Source organism: Notechis scutatus, chromosome 1, assembly GCF_049901735.1.
Source record: "Notechis scutatus isolate UNSWTSFEM ecotype Mainland chromosome 1, rNotScu1.2, whole genome shotgun sequence".
NCBI classification, from domain to species: Eukaryota; Metazoa; Chordata; class Lepidosauria; order Squamata; family Elapidae; genus Notechis; species Notechis scutatus.
Genome location: NC_142009.1, coordinates 26,821,752 through 26,835,560, shown reverse-complemented (window position 1 = coordinate 26,835,560; position 13,809 = coordinate 26,821,752). Strand labels below are relative to the sequence as shown.

Here is a 13,809-nt window from a genome sequence, read left to right as displayed (position 1 = left end):
TGAGTGGTGTTCCAACCTCACTGAAGGAGTAGTTTTGTGATTTCTATGTCCTCTTGTCAAATTTGCAGATAGAAGCTATGACCTTTGCACAACTTCAGTTGATAGGCCAGCTGCAGCCATTCCTGGAGCAGGAGCCCTAGCAACAATAACCCATGTTTTCCTCATCACAGGATGCACTGCTGGAGCATGGTGTACATGGGGCTTCCTTTGAAGACTAACCAGAAACTGCAGCTAGTACAAATGCAAGTATCCATATGCTGGCAAATGAGACCTGCTGCAGCTGTATAACATTAAGCATTGGCTTTCAATAGATTTACAAATACTATTCAAAGTAGTGGCTGCAAGAGAAGATACTTGTGGGACTACCTTCTCCAGAAAGAACTATTACCTGTTCAGTATGTTCATCCCAGTTGGGGATGCTAAATGTTCCCCATATAGGACAGGTGAGCCTGGATATTTCTGTATAGCACTGAATACTTTAGTCCTCCCCTTGGAAGTTCAGTTTGTACCAACTCTGGTACATTTTTCTAAAACTGCCAAGACCAATCTTTTCTGAAGTGCATTTGATGGGCTGGCACCAGCATATTTAAAACTATTTAGTACCAATTTTAAGTACTTAATTGCACTTTTGGTGTTTTAATTGCATTCTTTTATTTTTAATGCTACTTTCAATTGCCATGAATTGCGAGATTCAGTAGTGTACAAGCAAATAAAGTCAATATGAATAATTTCAAACAAAGCATTGGGTAAGGACTTGAGTGTAATGTTTATATAAACTATATAAAACTATAATTTCCTTTGACTCAAATTTGCCTCTGGCGACTTCATGGATTATATCCATATAGCCTTTTTTTGCAATAAAACAGAGTGGTCTCTTATAACCTTATGGGAGGGAAATTGAAATCTCCTAGAAGCAGCTATTTGTGAACAGACATATTAGGGTTTTGGTAGGTTACAATGGAAACTAAATTTCCAAAAGCATATTTCATTGGTTGCAAATATTCATAAGATGATGTTGCAAAGACCTGAAGAAAACTGGCTGCACTTTTGAGTTTCTTTAGCAGCTGGATCTTTCAGTTCAGTGGCAAGTTGACAAGAAGTCCTGTTAAATGACAAATTCTAGAAAAAAAGTAAAGGCAGATTTGTTTCCCTTTCCATTATTGACCAAGGCCTTTAAAAGTTGTAAAAATAAGGTAATGTGAGCTTCATAGAATTATGCTCATAGTAGCCCTTACTCACAAGTTGTTCTTATTGTTAGAAAAAGAAATTCAAAATACATCTCCTAATGTATCCTCTGAATATCTGCATTTGGTGCAAAACCAGTATAACTCACTGAGACTTCTCAAATATTGGTTTGATAATTCAAAAACTATAGTAAAATTGGTTTCCCATAGTATAAAATACAGAGATCGGCAAAAATAATTGCTGCACTTGTCCTTTTATTCCATTCAAAAACTCAAAAGAAAAATACTGATTTCATTTGCTTGAGTTGTTACAAAAATAATCTTGAAAGTTATTTTGCTCCTTTGGAACTATTACAACTATTACATCTCCTTTTTGTTCTTTTAAGGTATAATACAGTTCTTAAATGCATGGATGTCTGTGGTTGGTTAAAATCTTGCATAATTGCAAGTGCTTGAGCAGAGCTTAAGAAGCAAACCTAAAAGGCCAAGGTCTGACAGACTTGGACTCTCTTTCAAATACTTTAATTTTTGATTGGGAAGAAGTGGAACATTTTAAATTTTGTATCTTTCGAGGATAGAGGACTGGCTTTGTTGAGCTTTGCAGTTTAGCTTAATGCAGCATCATCGTTATGTATATATGTACAAAACAGGAAGTCCTTTCAGATCATATCAGCAATCTACTTCCTTATATGTACAAAAATAAAGATTACTGAAACAGCAAAGGCAAAAATTGATACAACATAGGCAAGCCCCATATTTTTAGGCCTATCCAATCGTGGGGCACAGGAGGTTTAATAGCTAAGGTTGCAATTTCTTTTTTTTTTTTGTATTCCTTCAAGACCCCAAAGCAGATACAAATCCAGATTTTAAGTTTTTTCTGGGTGCTGTAACCATGTCCACAAATGAGATTCCTTTGCAAGGTAAGACTACATTTCCTTATCTTGAAGTGAACTTAGATAATTTTCCCCACAATATATTGCAGTGAATGTTATTCATATTGAAAGGAACAGGAGGTTCTTTATGATTCCAGACCAACCCTATGATTGTTTAATTAAAGAGCTGCCTTTATTAGAGCTGGCAACTCTCTGTACAACTTCATGCTAACTGAACATTAGACAAGAGAGAGAATGCAAATGTGGATTATTTTTCTGAGTCGATTACTGATATGGGCTGTGGTCAGTCTACAGTTGATCAATTAGAGTTTTCCAAATTTCAGAAATCTAGTAGAAGTGCTTTTTATTTGCCATGATTGTTATTTGTTTAAATGGTGCTACAACTCTGGATCTAGGCAGTCAAGCCCTTCAGAGCCTGCTTTGCAGCCTGAAGATCCTGGATCATGGAAAGTCTTTGGACTGTTCACAAAGGGATTGTTTCTAATCATGTATCCATATGCAGCTGGAAGGTTGGAAGAATAGTGTAATCCAAACCGGAAAATATGAACAGTTAATTGTTGAATAGATGTTATGGAAACTGGAATACAATCAATTGCAATGCATTTGAAATTGGTAGCCAAATGATGAGTCTGGACTATACTGTACTCTGAGATTTATATCTGTGTTTCAGACCAGTTCCTAGAGCGTTCTTTGTTTAAGAGCAAGGGACAATATGGAAACTTTCAGTGTTGATTTTCATCCATTTCTAAAATGCTTATAGGTGAGAGCGCTATAGAAAAAAAAATACTTTGGAAAGATAGTCCAGGTTTGTGGAGGTCAGTCATCTGGTTGAAATAACAAACATCTATGGACACAGTGCATTTATTGCTTTCAATAGAATGGTACTGATCTCTGAAATAAAAGAAAGGAGGCCCCTATTGCCTTTTAAGAAAAACACTGAGTGTTTTTACACCAACAATCATTTGTTTTATTAGGATGTATAGGTTGTGCTTTTACAAACATACAACATTGATGTAATGATTCAGTAGGCAAGAACTAATAACCGTTTTACCTATTCTACAACTGTTCTTCTCTAGGAGATTGTTTTATTTGATTGAGTCTCCATTTGTTAGTCCTCCTTCAGGTACCAGTTCGGAAGGTCAACAGCAAAGTCCTTGGAGCTGTCTGAGTTTGGTTGTTTGCTTGCAGATGTTTCATTACCCTATTGGGTGACATCACCAATCAAATAGTTTCCTTAGCATTAGATGACACTTACTGTCTATCAGAAATTGCTTCTTTAAGTGTCTGCATCCTTTTGCTTTTATCCCTGTTGTATCAGTGATACAAGAAGATCTAAAGCTTTACATAGACCTAATGTCCATCAATGAGTTTTTCAGTTAACTACATGAACACTTCCAGTACTCAATGAATATTACGGTTGTCTCTGATACGCAAATATTGAAAAATTAGGAGTGGTTGTTTATCCTAACTATGTATTTGGAACAGAAGTGATGGGAGCTGGACTTGTTGCCAGGTGACTTCCAGAGTACAAGCCAAGGTTATCTTTGATATCTGATAACTATGTTTTCCATGTGGAATTTGCCCATCCAATGGAGATGGGGGTGGATCTTCTTGATAATGCCTCCTCTTCTTTGGAGCAGCTTACCCCTAGAGCTGAATTCATCTATTATTATCATGGATAATTACTTTATTATTATTCTAAAGATCTTGCTATTTAAAGGAGCCTGTGGAGAAGGAAAGGAAGACTTGAATGTTCTCCCAAAGAAATGATCAAGGAATTAGTGTATGATTGAAATTATTGGGGTTCTTTGTTTTGGTGGTGGTGTGTGCGTGTGTGTGTGTGTATCTGTGCACGTGCTATGTGGTATACTTGTAATAACTTTACTTAAAATACTGAGGTTTTTTAAGCAGTCAGTCGACAGATTGCAGTAGCATAGAAACCTTTATGATAACTAATTCAGTGAAATGGGGAAGAATTAAAGCCAAGTGGCTCTGTGATTGGTTAGTCTACTGTCCAAATTCCAGTAACTAACAGACAATTTCAGAACATTAGTTCTGCCTTCTTATAGTCTTATGGGTGATAGAGGACTATGATTCTACTGAACCTCTTAGAAGAATTATGAAAATTATATATAAAATGATTTAAAACCATGGACCATATAACATCTTATTCTCAAATAATTTCTAGTTTCTTCTTGCTCTTAGTTCATTGGACTGCTTTACAATAATAGGCCAATTATTTGTCATAGAGAAAATATGTACTTCTTTATGGCCTCAGTTAGTTTATTTAATTATGAATGATATTTATAGCTTTCAGAACTCTAGGCTGTATACAAAAAAAGCATACACATAAAGGAAAAAAAGAAGTGTACAGCATTTACGTTGTTAAAAACCCTAAACCCTTGGGGAAAAATCTCATAGGTGATCCAATGACTGAAATGGCTTTGAGGACCAGTCTGATGAATCATCACCGCTTTATGGTAGGGGTCATCCATACCTCTAAGGGGAGAGTGTTTCAAAGAAAGGAGACTGCTATTGAATAGACCTATTTCTGGTCCACGATGTCCCATGTAACTTTCAAGGGACCTGCCACAGAAATTTTCTTGAACACTGAATGGGCAGATTCAATTCTTTGAGGCACCCTGAGATCAAATTACAGCAGTCAGACTTTAGGGATGAGGTTGGGGAGATTTGAAGGGCGGGGACGGAAGTGGTTTGACTCCGGGATGCTGCTTTTTCTGTCCTAAAACCTCTAATAAACACCCTCCAAAATTTTGACATTTATGAGATAAATTTTAGTGAATCTGCAGAGCATCGGGAAACCATATTGTGGTTCCCAGTCCTTCAAATATTGTCCACTTTTGCCTAAATATACCATATTTTTCGCTCCGTAAGGCATTCCTGACCATAAGATGCACCTAGGTTTAGAGGAAGAAAACAAGAAAAAAAAATCTGCCTTTGTCTCCCAGCGTCCATGCGGTATTCATCTGGCTAGTGTCCTTGCAGCAAACTGCAAGGAATGCTGGAGCCTTCTCTTCCCAGCAGCTGATCAGCTGGAATACCACCGATCAGCTGTTCCAGGCAGTGATTGCTGCTGCCATTCACCGCTGCTGCCTGTTGTCCATATTCGCTCCATAAAACGCACAGACATTTCCACCCATTTTTGGGAGGAAAAAAAGTGTGTCTTATGGGAGCGAAAAATACGGTATTTCATAAAATAAGATTAAGATAAGTTTAAAAGACAAACCCAGTGAAAAGCACAAATGTTTCCATTCGGTAAGTGTACTGGGCATGGCCCTGCCCCTGTTATCCCTCTTCCTCAAACTGTTCAGCCCTTGAGCACCCGTTGCCATTCTTGATGAAATTGGTCCTGTGACATTTTCCATTAAATGATACCCTTTAATTCTAGCCAATAACAGAAAGGATCTCCTCGGGGTCCTTGAATGAATGATATATATATATATATATATATATATATATATATTGATAAGTATGGTATATATATTTTATATATATATATCATAGTTTATTCCTTAGAACTCCAGATATATATATTATATATTCCAGGTTGATCTGTTATTATTTTTGAATACTCAGAGTTTATTCCAGAACTCCAGAATCCTACATTATATTTCCAGGTATCTGTTTTAACATGTTTACAATTTCCAGGTATCTGTTTCCATGTTTACAATTTCCAGGTACCTGTTTTTCCATGCTTTTATTTGTGGTATGCTTGTTTATCATCTTGTCACCTTCTGTTCTTGCTTCTTCAGTATCAGCCAGACTTTCACAAGTGTCCTCTCCACAGCCAGGCTGCCCATCTCCTTCTATTCCACCAGGTAAAATCATCTCCTCATCTCAGAAGCACAGCAAAAAGGCACTTAAACAAGTAAGTGGGAGAGCATACTGATTTGTTTATCTGACCTTTAATTTGTGCTTATCTGCACGTTACTTGGCACTAAAAACCTAACCTAACTTTATGTTAAATTTGCTCTGCACCTTGCTCTAATTTACATTCTGCTAAAAATTCTGCATAATTGAGCACATGGATACAAGGATAAAAGTTAAGTAGAATATATGTAATAAAATAAAGCTTCTATTCAAACTGTACCCATGGAAGAATGGGCAATTTTTCTTAGGATTTTTTCCATAAAACTTTAAATCACTTTTCTGTGGAAACGACAACCACTAGGATGCTAGATTTCTTTGCATTACTATCTTTGTATCTGGCTGAAAAAAACTCAGTAGGCTTTAGCTATTGGCCAGTTAGCTTGAGCCTATTGAGTTAACTAATTGAGTTAGCTAATTCATTCAGTTGCAAAACAGCTGTAAAGTAATAATTATTGCTTTATCCTTGGCTCTCATGTTTTTCCAAAATAAAAATAAATTATAATTGTCCTTGGTTTATTTATTGCTTAATTTCAGTTGCCCTGTTTACTTTTTGTCTCATGCATCAGGTGATAGTCCTCTGGCGGCTCTGTTTGTTCTGGCCCAAAATGCCCTAGCATTTTCTTCATATTGGTCTGTTTTTTTCCCCATTCTCTTATTTCTTTCACAGTGATTAGTTCTTAAGATAATCACATTTCCAATATAATTTGCTGAATGTTTTTCTTAGCCTTTGAAATTTGCTTGGATTTTTCTCTAGAGGATATTTTCTCTTTTGACTGTGATTTCTCCTAGACGTCCTTTCCCTTCCTTTACTTGGTTTTTTGCAGAAATATTGAAACAGTCATTTTTCTTTTAGGAGGGTATCTCATTCTGTCAATACAATACAATATTCTTTTCTTTTCTTTTCTTTTCTTTTCTTTTCTTTTCTTTTCTTTTCTTTTCTTTTCAATACTAGGCTATGTTTTCTTTCTGTATCTCTAACTTCAGAATAGAATACAGGGCAACAGAGTTGGAAGGAACCTTGGAGTAGACTCTATACAATTTCAGACAAATGGCTGCCCAATCTCTTCTTCAAAACCTCTAGTGATGGAGCATTCTCAACACGGAGAGTTTTCATTATAATTATGAATTGTATTTATTGCAAGGCCTATATAATATAATGTAACTTATATTATTTCCTTACATTCCCCTTGAGCAATTGCTCTATGTCTATATGGGTCAGATTTGTTCATACTTTCTAGAAGATATCTATGTTTTGAGAAAGGTCTTTGTAATTATGGTAATGCCTTGGGTATTATCTGGATACTGGGAAATTATTTTAAGAGTGCTCATTAATCATTAATGAAATCAGATTATCAGATTGCAACACTGTAAGATAAAATATTTTGCCAAGTATCAAAGGAGGAAAAATTTCCCACTTCTAAATATTTAACATAAACATTAATGTCTCTGATAGCAAGATAAAATCTGTTGTCTGCAAATCTGATAACAGGAAATTTATGTCAAAATTATTTTGCAGTCTTCTGTCTCATTTGTTATATAAAAATAAATCAGTAGGAGACAGAATATCCATCTTCAGTAAAGTGCAATATGTAATAATTGGTAATAGAACAGTAGCCCTACTAGCCACCCATTTCTACATCTCTGCAGGCTTTCCTGAACAAGGAATTCTGCACTACTGTATAGACTTTTCAGCTTGAGAAACTCCTGTATAATGAATTGCTTTCACTTTCTTATTAGGCCTTGAAGCAAAAGCAAAGGAAGCAGCATCATTGTCGAACCAGTGTGCCTGTGTCAACTAATCACCACCTCCTACAGCAGCATATGAAGATTCCAAACCATCCTGCAAAATCCGGTATTGCTCATTATTTTCCTCAGCTCATCACCCTTGACCAGGGGTGGGATACAACAGGGTTAACTACCGGTTTGGGATTTACGAGCTTCCCTGCACGCTGGGGGCCGCACGCCTGTAAATCGTCATCAGCATGCTGGGTGCAGAGAAGCAGCCTTTGAAACAGCCCTCTTTTCCTGCCTTTTTAACTGTAGCTGTGCCTCGTTTGGCAGCAGAAGTTGAAAAATCAGGAAATAAAGATCAGGTAAGAGCCCAGGTGAGCAGGTGGGCAAAAACATCAGCAGACATAGAACCGGTTCTATGTCTGCTGCTCTTCAGAGCTACCGGTTCTACAGAGATGGACAGAACCGGTAGAAACCCACCCCTGCCCTTGACCTTTGATGACAAGAGGTCCAAGATTGGCTAATATTTAATTAGCCTACTGTAACCAGAAGACTTGAGAAATAAGGCAGTGGTTAATTCTTTTTGAATGAAACTCTCCTTCCTTTCTTCTTCTAGGCCATCTAGTTCAATATTAAGTTTCCACAATGGCTAATATATATTGCTAATTTATCATATTACATTTTAATATTGATAATATTATATTTTTAAAATTAATATCTTTATAGGCACCAGCAGCACACTGTAAATTCTCTTGTTTAACTATATGCTGTGTATAGAATCCAGTGCAGAATACTTCTAAGACTGATACTCTAAGAATACTTCTAAGACTTATAGAACAACTTCTAAGATTGATAGACTCTTATCAAGCAGATACTTACTTTATGGCAACTTCCAATTCAATCATTACTACTAATAGCACATGCACTCAGAAACCACAAATAATTTGTTATCTATCCTTTTTATTTGTTGTGCCTTTGCATATTGCTACAATACATATTCCATATAGATAACCAGTAGAAATCTAAGGTTTCCAAAAATTTGAAAGAAAATATTAAATCAGCTGCTGAACAACTAAAACTAGATGGTATTTCATTCGATTAAAACAATTAAGTTTAATTATTCTTTTCCTTGCAGCTTGGGAAGGAAAACAATCAGATGGACATTCAAGTAGCCCACAGAATTCTACTTCTAGTTCTTCTCCCTCTGTTAAAACTGAGCCTTCCTTGCCAATCCTTGGGAAGAAACCATTCCAGAGATCTGAGAGGCTCCATGCACGTAAGACAACAGCTTTCTTTAAAAAAAATAAAAATAAAAACCCTGCCTGATACTTTATCAGGATCAGAAACTTACAAATATTTTATTTATTGTTATTTTGAATAAAATAATAAAATAAAATAAATAAAAAACATTTGAAAATGTATTTCATAATTCATTTTTAAATTTTAATACTTCGGTTATTCAAGAAAAAAACAAAAATGGATTGGATAAGTTTAGAAAAAAGACCTTTCTGTCTGTATATGTGGGTGGTTTTTTTAGTTTTCTGTTTCCTGCTAGAAGAGCTAAATGAATAACCAGAGTTTTTACTTCATTGGGTTTACCTCACGTGGGTCTCTGTTTGAGATAACATTGCTGTGTAGCTTATCTAAAACCAGTTAATTTTACTGTATATTCTGATGAAGCTAGAAGCAGTCACTACTTTTTAAAAATGTGTCATATATGAAGTATTTAATGGTTGGATTAGACTAAGGCATATTTAGCTTATATGTCAGCTTTCTTTCTAGTAAGAAGTATTCAAGGCACCTAAGTACAAATGGAATAGTAAAATAAAATATTAAAATTTACCAATAACAGTAAGAGAGTAAAATAATTGAAATTTCAGTATATTACAAGTGAAAGCAGTCCCAGAAAAATCTTGTAGGATCTAATCTGGGTCAGTCACTGGGACCAGAGGTTTAGTCTTCTGAGGGAACTTCTCTCTAATGGAATGTATGCGTTGGGCTATTCTACGCATAGAATATTTATAATATACTATGCATATATTTGTAATATTCTATACATATCGTTTGTAATAATATATCTATATAGGCAATTCAGTCATAGGTGGCAAGTACTATTAGATCTTCAATCTATTGAATAAATGGAGCCATACTTTTATCTTTCTGATGCTGCAATGTCAGTCTTTTAGCCATTGTAAGGGCACAAAGAATACATTTTACTATGAATACTATTACTGAAGCAGCGTCTGAGCATTTGTAACAAAGAAGAACTATGCCCTTGCTCTGATTTGTTTGTTGCAAATGCCCAGATGCTGCTTCAGATAGAAATATTAATTATAATATCCTAATAAAGAATTATATAATTCTCATTAGAGGTGGACAGAATGTCTATGGAGATTCTCAATCATCCAGGTCATGATTGTCCCAAAAGTGCTTTTCCAAAAGGCAATTAGACTTTCTTGGCTTTTTCCCTGAAGACATTTTGCTTCTCATCCAAGAACTGAAGAAGCTTCTTGGATGAGAAGCAAAATGTCTTCAGGGAAAAAAAACCAAGAAAGTCCATCTGCCTTTTGGAAAAGCACCTTTAGGATTGGTGTACAGAATGTTGGAAAATTGAAATGCTTTGTGTTTGAAGTCCTCCTTTTTCTATTTTGTTGTCAGGATGAGATTTTCCAGCCTCGCAGAAAGTATTCCAAGCTCAAATATTTTGTAGTCATATTCCTGATACCTTTTCTCATCTCTGGTGAAGGATTACGATGTAGTATATCTGAAATGCGTTGAACAGAAGCAGTTTTTAGAAGTTACACATAAGTAGCACTTCAATAAGCTAGAGTTCTGGCATCCCTTGAGATTTCACTGACTTAGTTGTGGACTTTGAGAGGTGCCTTCCATCTTATTTCCTTTAACATTCTTTCTGTGTAGTAGAAAGAAAGCTGTCCTGTAACATTGACCTATTTAAAAAGATTTGTCAAATGGAGTGGATTTCCAGACTCAAGTATCAGTCCTTGGAAAGGGACTTTCCCATTCCTTGTGAGAAGCAGAAATAAAATGGGTAGACCTCTTCTTCCTAGTAATGATCTTTGGTTTCTTTTTTTCTTAGGGCAGCTGAAGAGAACAAAATGTGCTGAAATTGATGTAGAAACCCCAGAATCCATCTTGGTGAACACCAATCTGCGAGCTCTAATCAACAAGCATACATTCACGGGACTACCAGTTGAATGTCAGCAGAAGCTGCTCCTGCTCCTTCCAGAGGTGGACAGGCAGGTGTGTGTCCATGGAGGGAAGGGAGGAAACAGGTCAGGGGACAACTTTTCCCCATCGTTTTATATAACAGGGCTATTGTGCAGAACTTAGGCTGTATAACAGTATAGGCCCAAGGTTCCCAATACTCAATAAATTGGTCTTCTGTGTTAGCAAATGGGTGTTCAGTTTGTGAAACTCACCTTGTTTTCTGTTTCCTTGGCTCAAAATTAAAATCATCCCTTATTGTTGATGTATCAGCAAGAATGGACTCTCTATTGGCTCCCTGTGGTAGTTTGGAGCTCTGTAAAAGGAAGCTGTCTTTTTTTAGGCACCTGGTGCTCTGATATTGGCATTTTTAATGAGAATAAAAGTCTTAACCGTCAATACTTTTACTGTGGTTCGATTGTGGCATTTAGTGCAAAGAAGCGCAAGGCCACTTTGAGAAGCCTGCCAATATGTGTATATTTTCTTCTGTATATTTTCTTATATGTATGCAATATGCAAAAGCACTGTTGTTCTATGTTGTTCCACCCATTTTTTTCCCCAGTTCCCAAAGTCTCTGCACAAATAAACAATAATTCTCAAATCATTTATAAGGCAAAAGAGGCTAAAAAGTGGCCTATCAGAGACCCTCTTACCCTAGAAAGGTAAAGTGAAGGAGTTCCTTCTTTTAGGCCTTTAGGATTAACCCATCGCTTTATCTGCCTGATTTTATGAATTCCTGGAGGAAGTTTGAGTACTTGGCAGTATATTTTTATTCACCCTACCCCATTTGTCTTTCAGATTGGAATGGATGGCTTGATGAAGCTCAGCAGTTCTGCCCTCAACAACGAATTCTTTAATTCGGCTGCGCAAGGATGGAAAGAGCGACTGTCGGAAGGTGAGGACATTCAGGGGCAGGTCTTGAGGTTTCTGAGGATGTTTCAGTGGGGTTGGTGAGAATGAACAGATTTTTACTGAAAGAATTACTTTGTGCAAAGAAGCACAAGACCAGAAATAAAAATAACAAACGAAATAAAAATAACCTCCTTTGCCACTTCTAAGGTAGGAATATTAGTGACTTTTGAAAAGATGTTTGACATGTTCAGGAAAGTCAGGGCAGCAAAGAAAAGGCAGACATTTCTGTATCTTGCTAACTTCGTTCCTTCCACTCTGTGTGTGTGTGGCAGGGGAGTTCACTCCAGAGATGCAGCTAAGGCTACGGCAGGAACTAGAAAAGGAGAAGAAAGTGGAACTTTGGAAAGAGCACTTCTTTGAGAGCTATTATGGCCAGAGGTAAGGATTTAACCTGCCTTCCCTGCTCAACATGCCGTTTTCTTTTCTTTCTGAGACTTTTGAGCTGATGGTATGTGGGCCTGGACTCTGAAGTGTACAGCTGCACCGAAGACTGCTTTGGAGGGATGCTTTATTGCACCATTCAGAAATGAATTATCCAAATAGTCGAAGCATTTTAAATATTTGATTCCAGAAATACTTTAAATAAGTTTGGAAAGGTGCCTAATATTTCAGTTGAGGGTTGAAAAAGCAGTCTCTTGAGCAGAATGTCCACAGCTGAGATTATACTAAAAGTGGATCTTCTCTGCTCACAGAATGGTCTGTTGGCTAGTGCAGTGCAGATCTCTGCTGTATTGGTTTTTATAAGGTATATGGATCCCAGGATTGGAGCTCATCCTGCCACTAGCCAAGATTAACATCTTAGTGTGTTGTGTAAATGTACCTACTAGGTATTTATTTGACCAAGGTACATATATAACAAGAACCAACCTATTCCTATTCTGACAGGCTTCAAGATTTGAATACTTCTTGTTTCTCTGTGAAAAGTTGGCACTTTCAAAAGATTTACTTATTGAATGACATTCTCTGCTTGTTGAGAGGGGAACAATTGTCCTTTATCTTACCAATGTCTCTGCTTTCTCTTTCTGTCTTCTAGTTCTGGGCTTAGCCTTGAAGACTCTAAACAACTGATATCTTGTATTCCTACTGTTCAGAATCAAGCTCAGACTGGGAATCTAGCACCTCAGTTACAGAAATGCATAGTAGTCCATAAAGCAGTATCTGACAAAGAACAGACCAGTTCTCTGATGGGTCCAAAAGTACAAGTTCTCCCAGCTATAACAGCAGCCGCTAAAGGAGAGGAGATTGAGCAGCCCAAGGTCCTTAAGCCAGAAGAGCTTTTAAATTCTTCTGGCAACATTGCCTCCATCCAGAGTAGCAGCCAGATTCCTCAGAAGATTTCCAAGAGAGTTGAGGAGCCAGAAGAGGTGACACCACAGACTGCTTGCCTGGAGTCTGTGGTGAGACAAAATCCAAGCAAACCAAAGAATGCAGCCATTGCTGGCACTAAACCAAGCCCAGAAATAGAATCTCAGGAGATTTCTGCAAGGGAGGTTCCTGCCACTTGCACAGAACAAATGGACACTGGAAGCCGGGCTTTCAAGAGAAAATCAGAGATCCCTGAAGAGGCACTGATGACACCTGAAAAACAGCTCCACGTGACAGAAAAGTGCCCCACCAGGCCGCCTTTTCAGGCCCCACTGCAGTGCTTTCCCATCGCGCCTACACCAAAAGTCCCTCCACTCAGGGTAAAGGAACCATACGTGTTAAGTTCATTCTGTTATGACTTCTGTAGGCTGATAAAGTCCTTTATCCAATTTCTGCATTGTTCTACATTTCTATTTTGAAAGCGAAAGAACACCTGTCACTGCAGTTTTCTGGCTGGCTGAATGTCTATAAGCAAATGAGAGTGAGTTGAGCTCAGTTTGAGCAATTCTGATCAGGGAGATTCAGCCCAAGAGTGTTTGAATGACATCCTAACTTTCACCACAGATAATCTCACTTTAAGAGGGGTCCTGTGGTTGAAGAGGAAGGAG

At 37.2% G+C, this 13,809-nt stretch overlaps 1 protein-coding gene across 3 annotated transcripts in view; it reads left to right on the top strand.

The window, feature by feature from the left end:
- The window catches only part of ASXL2 (ASXL transcriptional regulator 2), a 69,202-nt gene that overhangs the window by 49,325 nt on the left and 6,068 nt on the right, over positions 1–13,809 (top strand). For 2 of the 3 annotated variants that reach the window (XM_087959517.1, XM_087959509.1), the window contains 7 exons: positions 5,851–5,966; positions 7,706–7,820; positions 8,835–8,975; positions 10,797–10,960; positions 11,723–11,819; positions 12,109–12,214; positions 12,870–13,521. In XM_087959517.1, the coding sequence (XP_087815643.1) occupies positions 5,851–5,966; positions 7,706–7,820; positions 8,835–8,975; positions 10,797–10,960; positions 11,723–11,819; positions 12,109–12,214; positions 12,870–13,521 (1,391 nt within the window). Of the gene's footprint in view, positions 1–1,877; positions 2,105–5,850; positions 5,967–7,705; positions 7,821–8,834; positions 8,976–10,796; positions 10,961–11,722; positions 11,820–12,108; positions 12,215–12,869; positions 13,522–13,809 lie in introns of those variants that run through there. The other variant, XM_026671556.2, reaches the window with a different exon arrangement.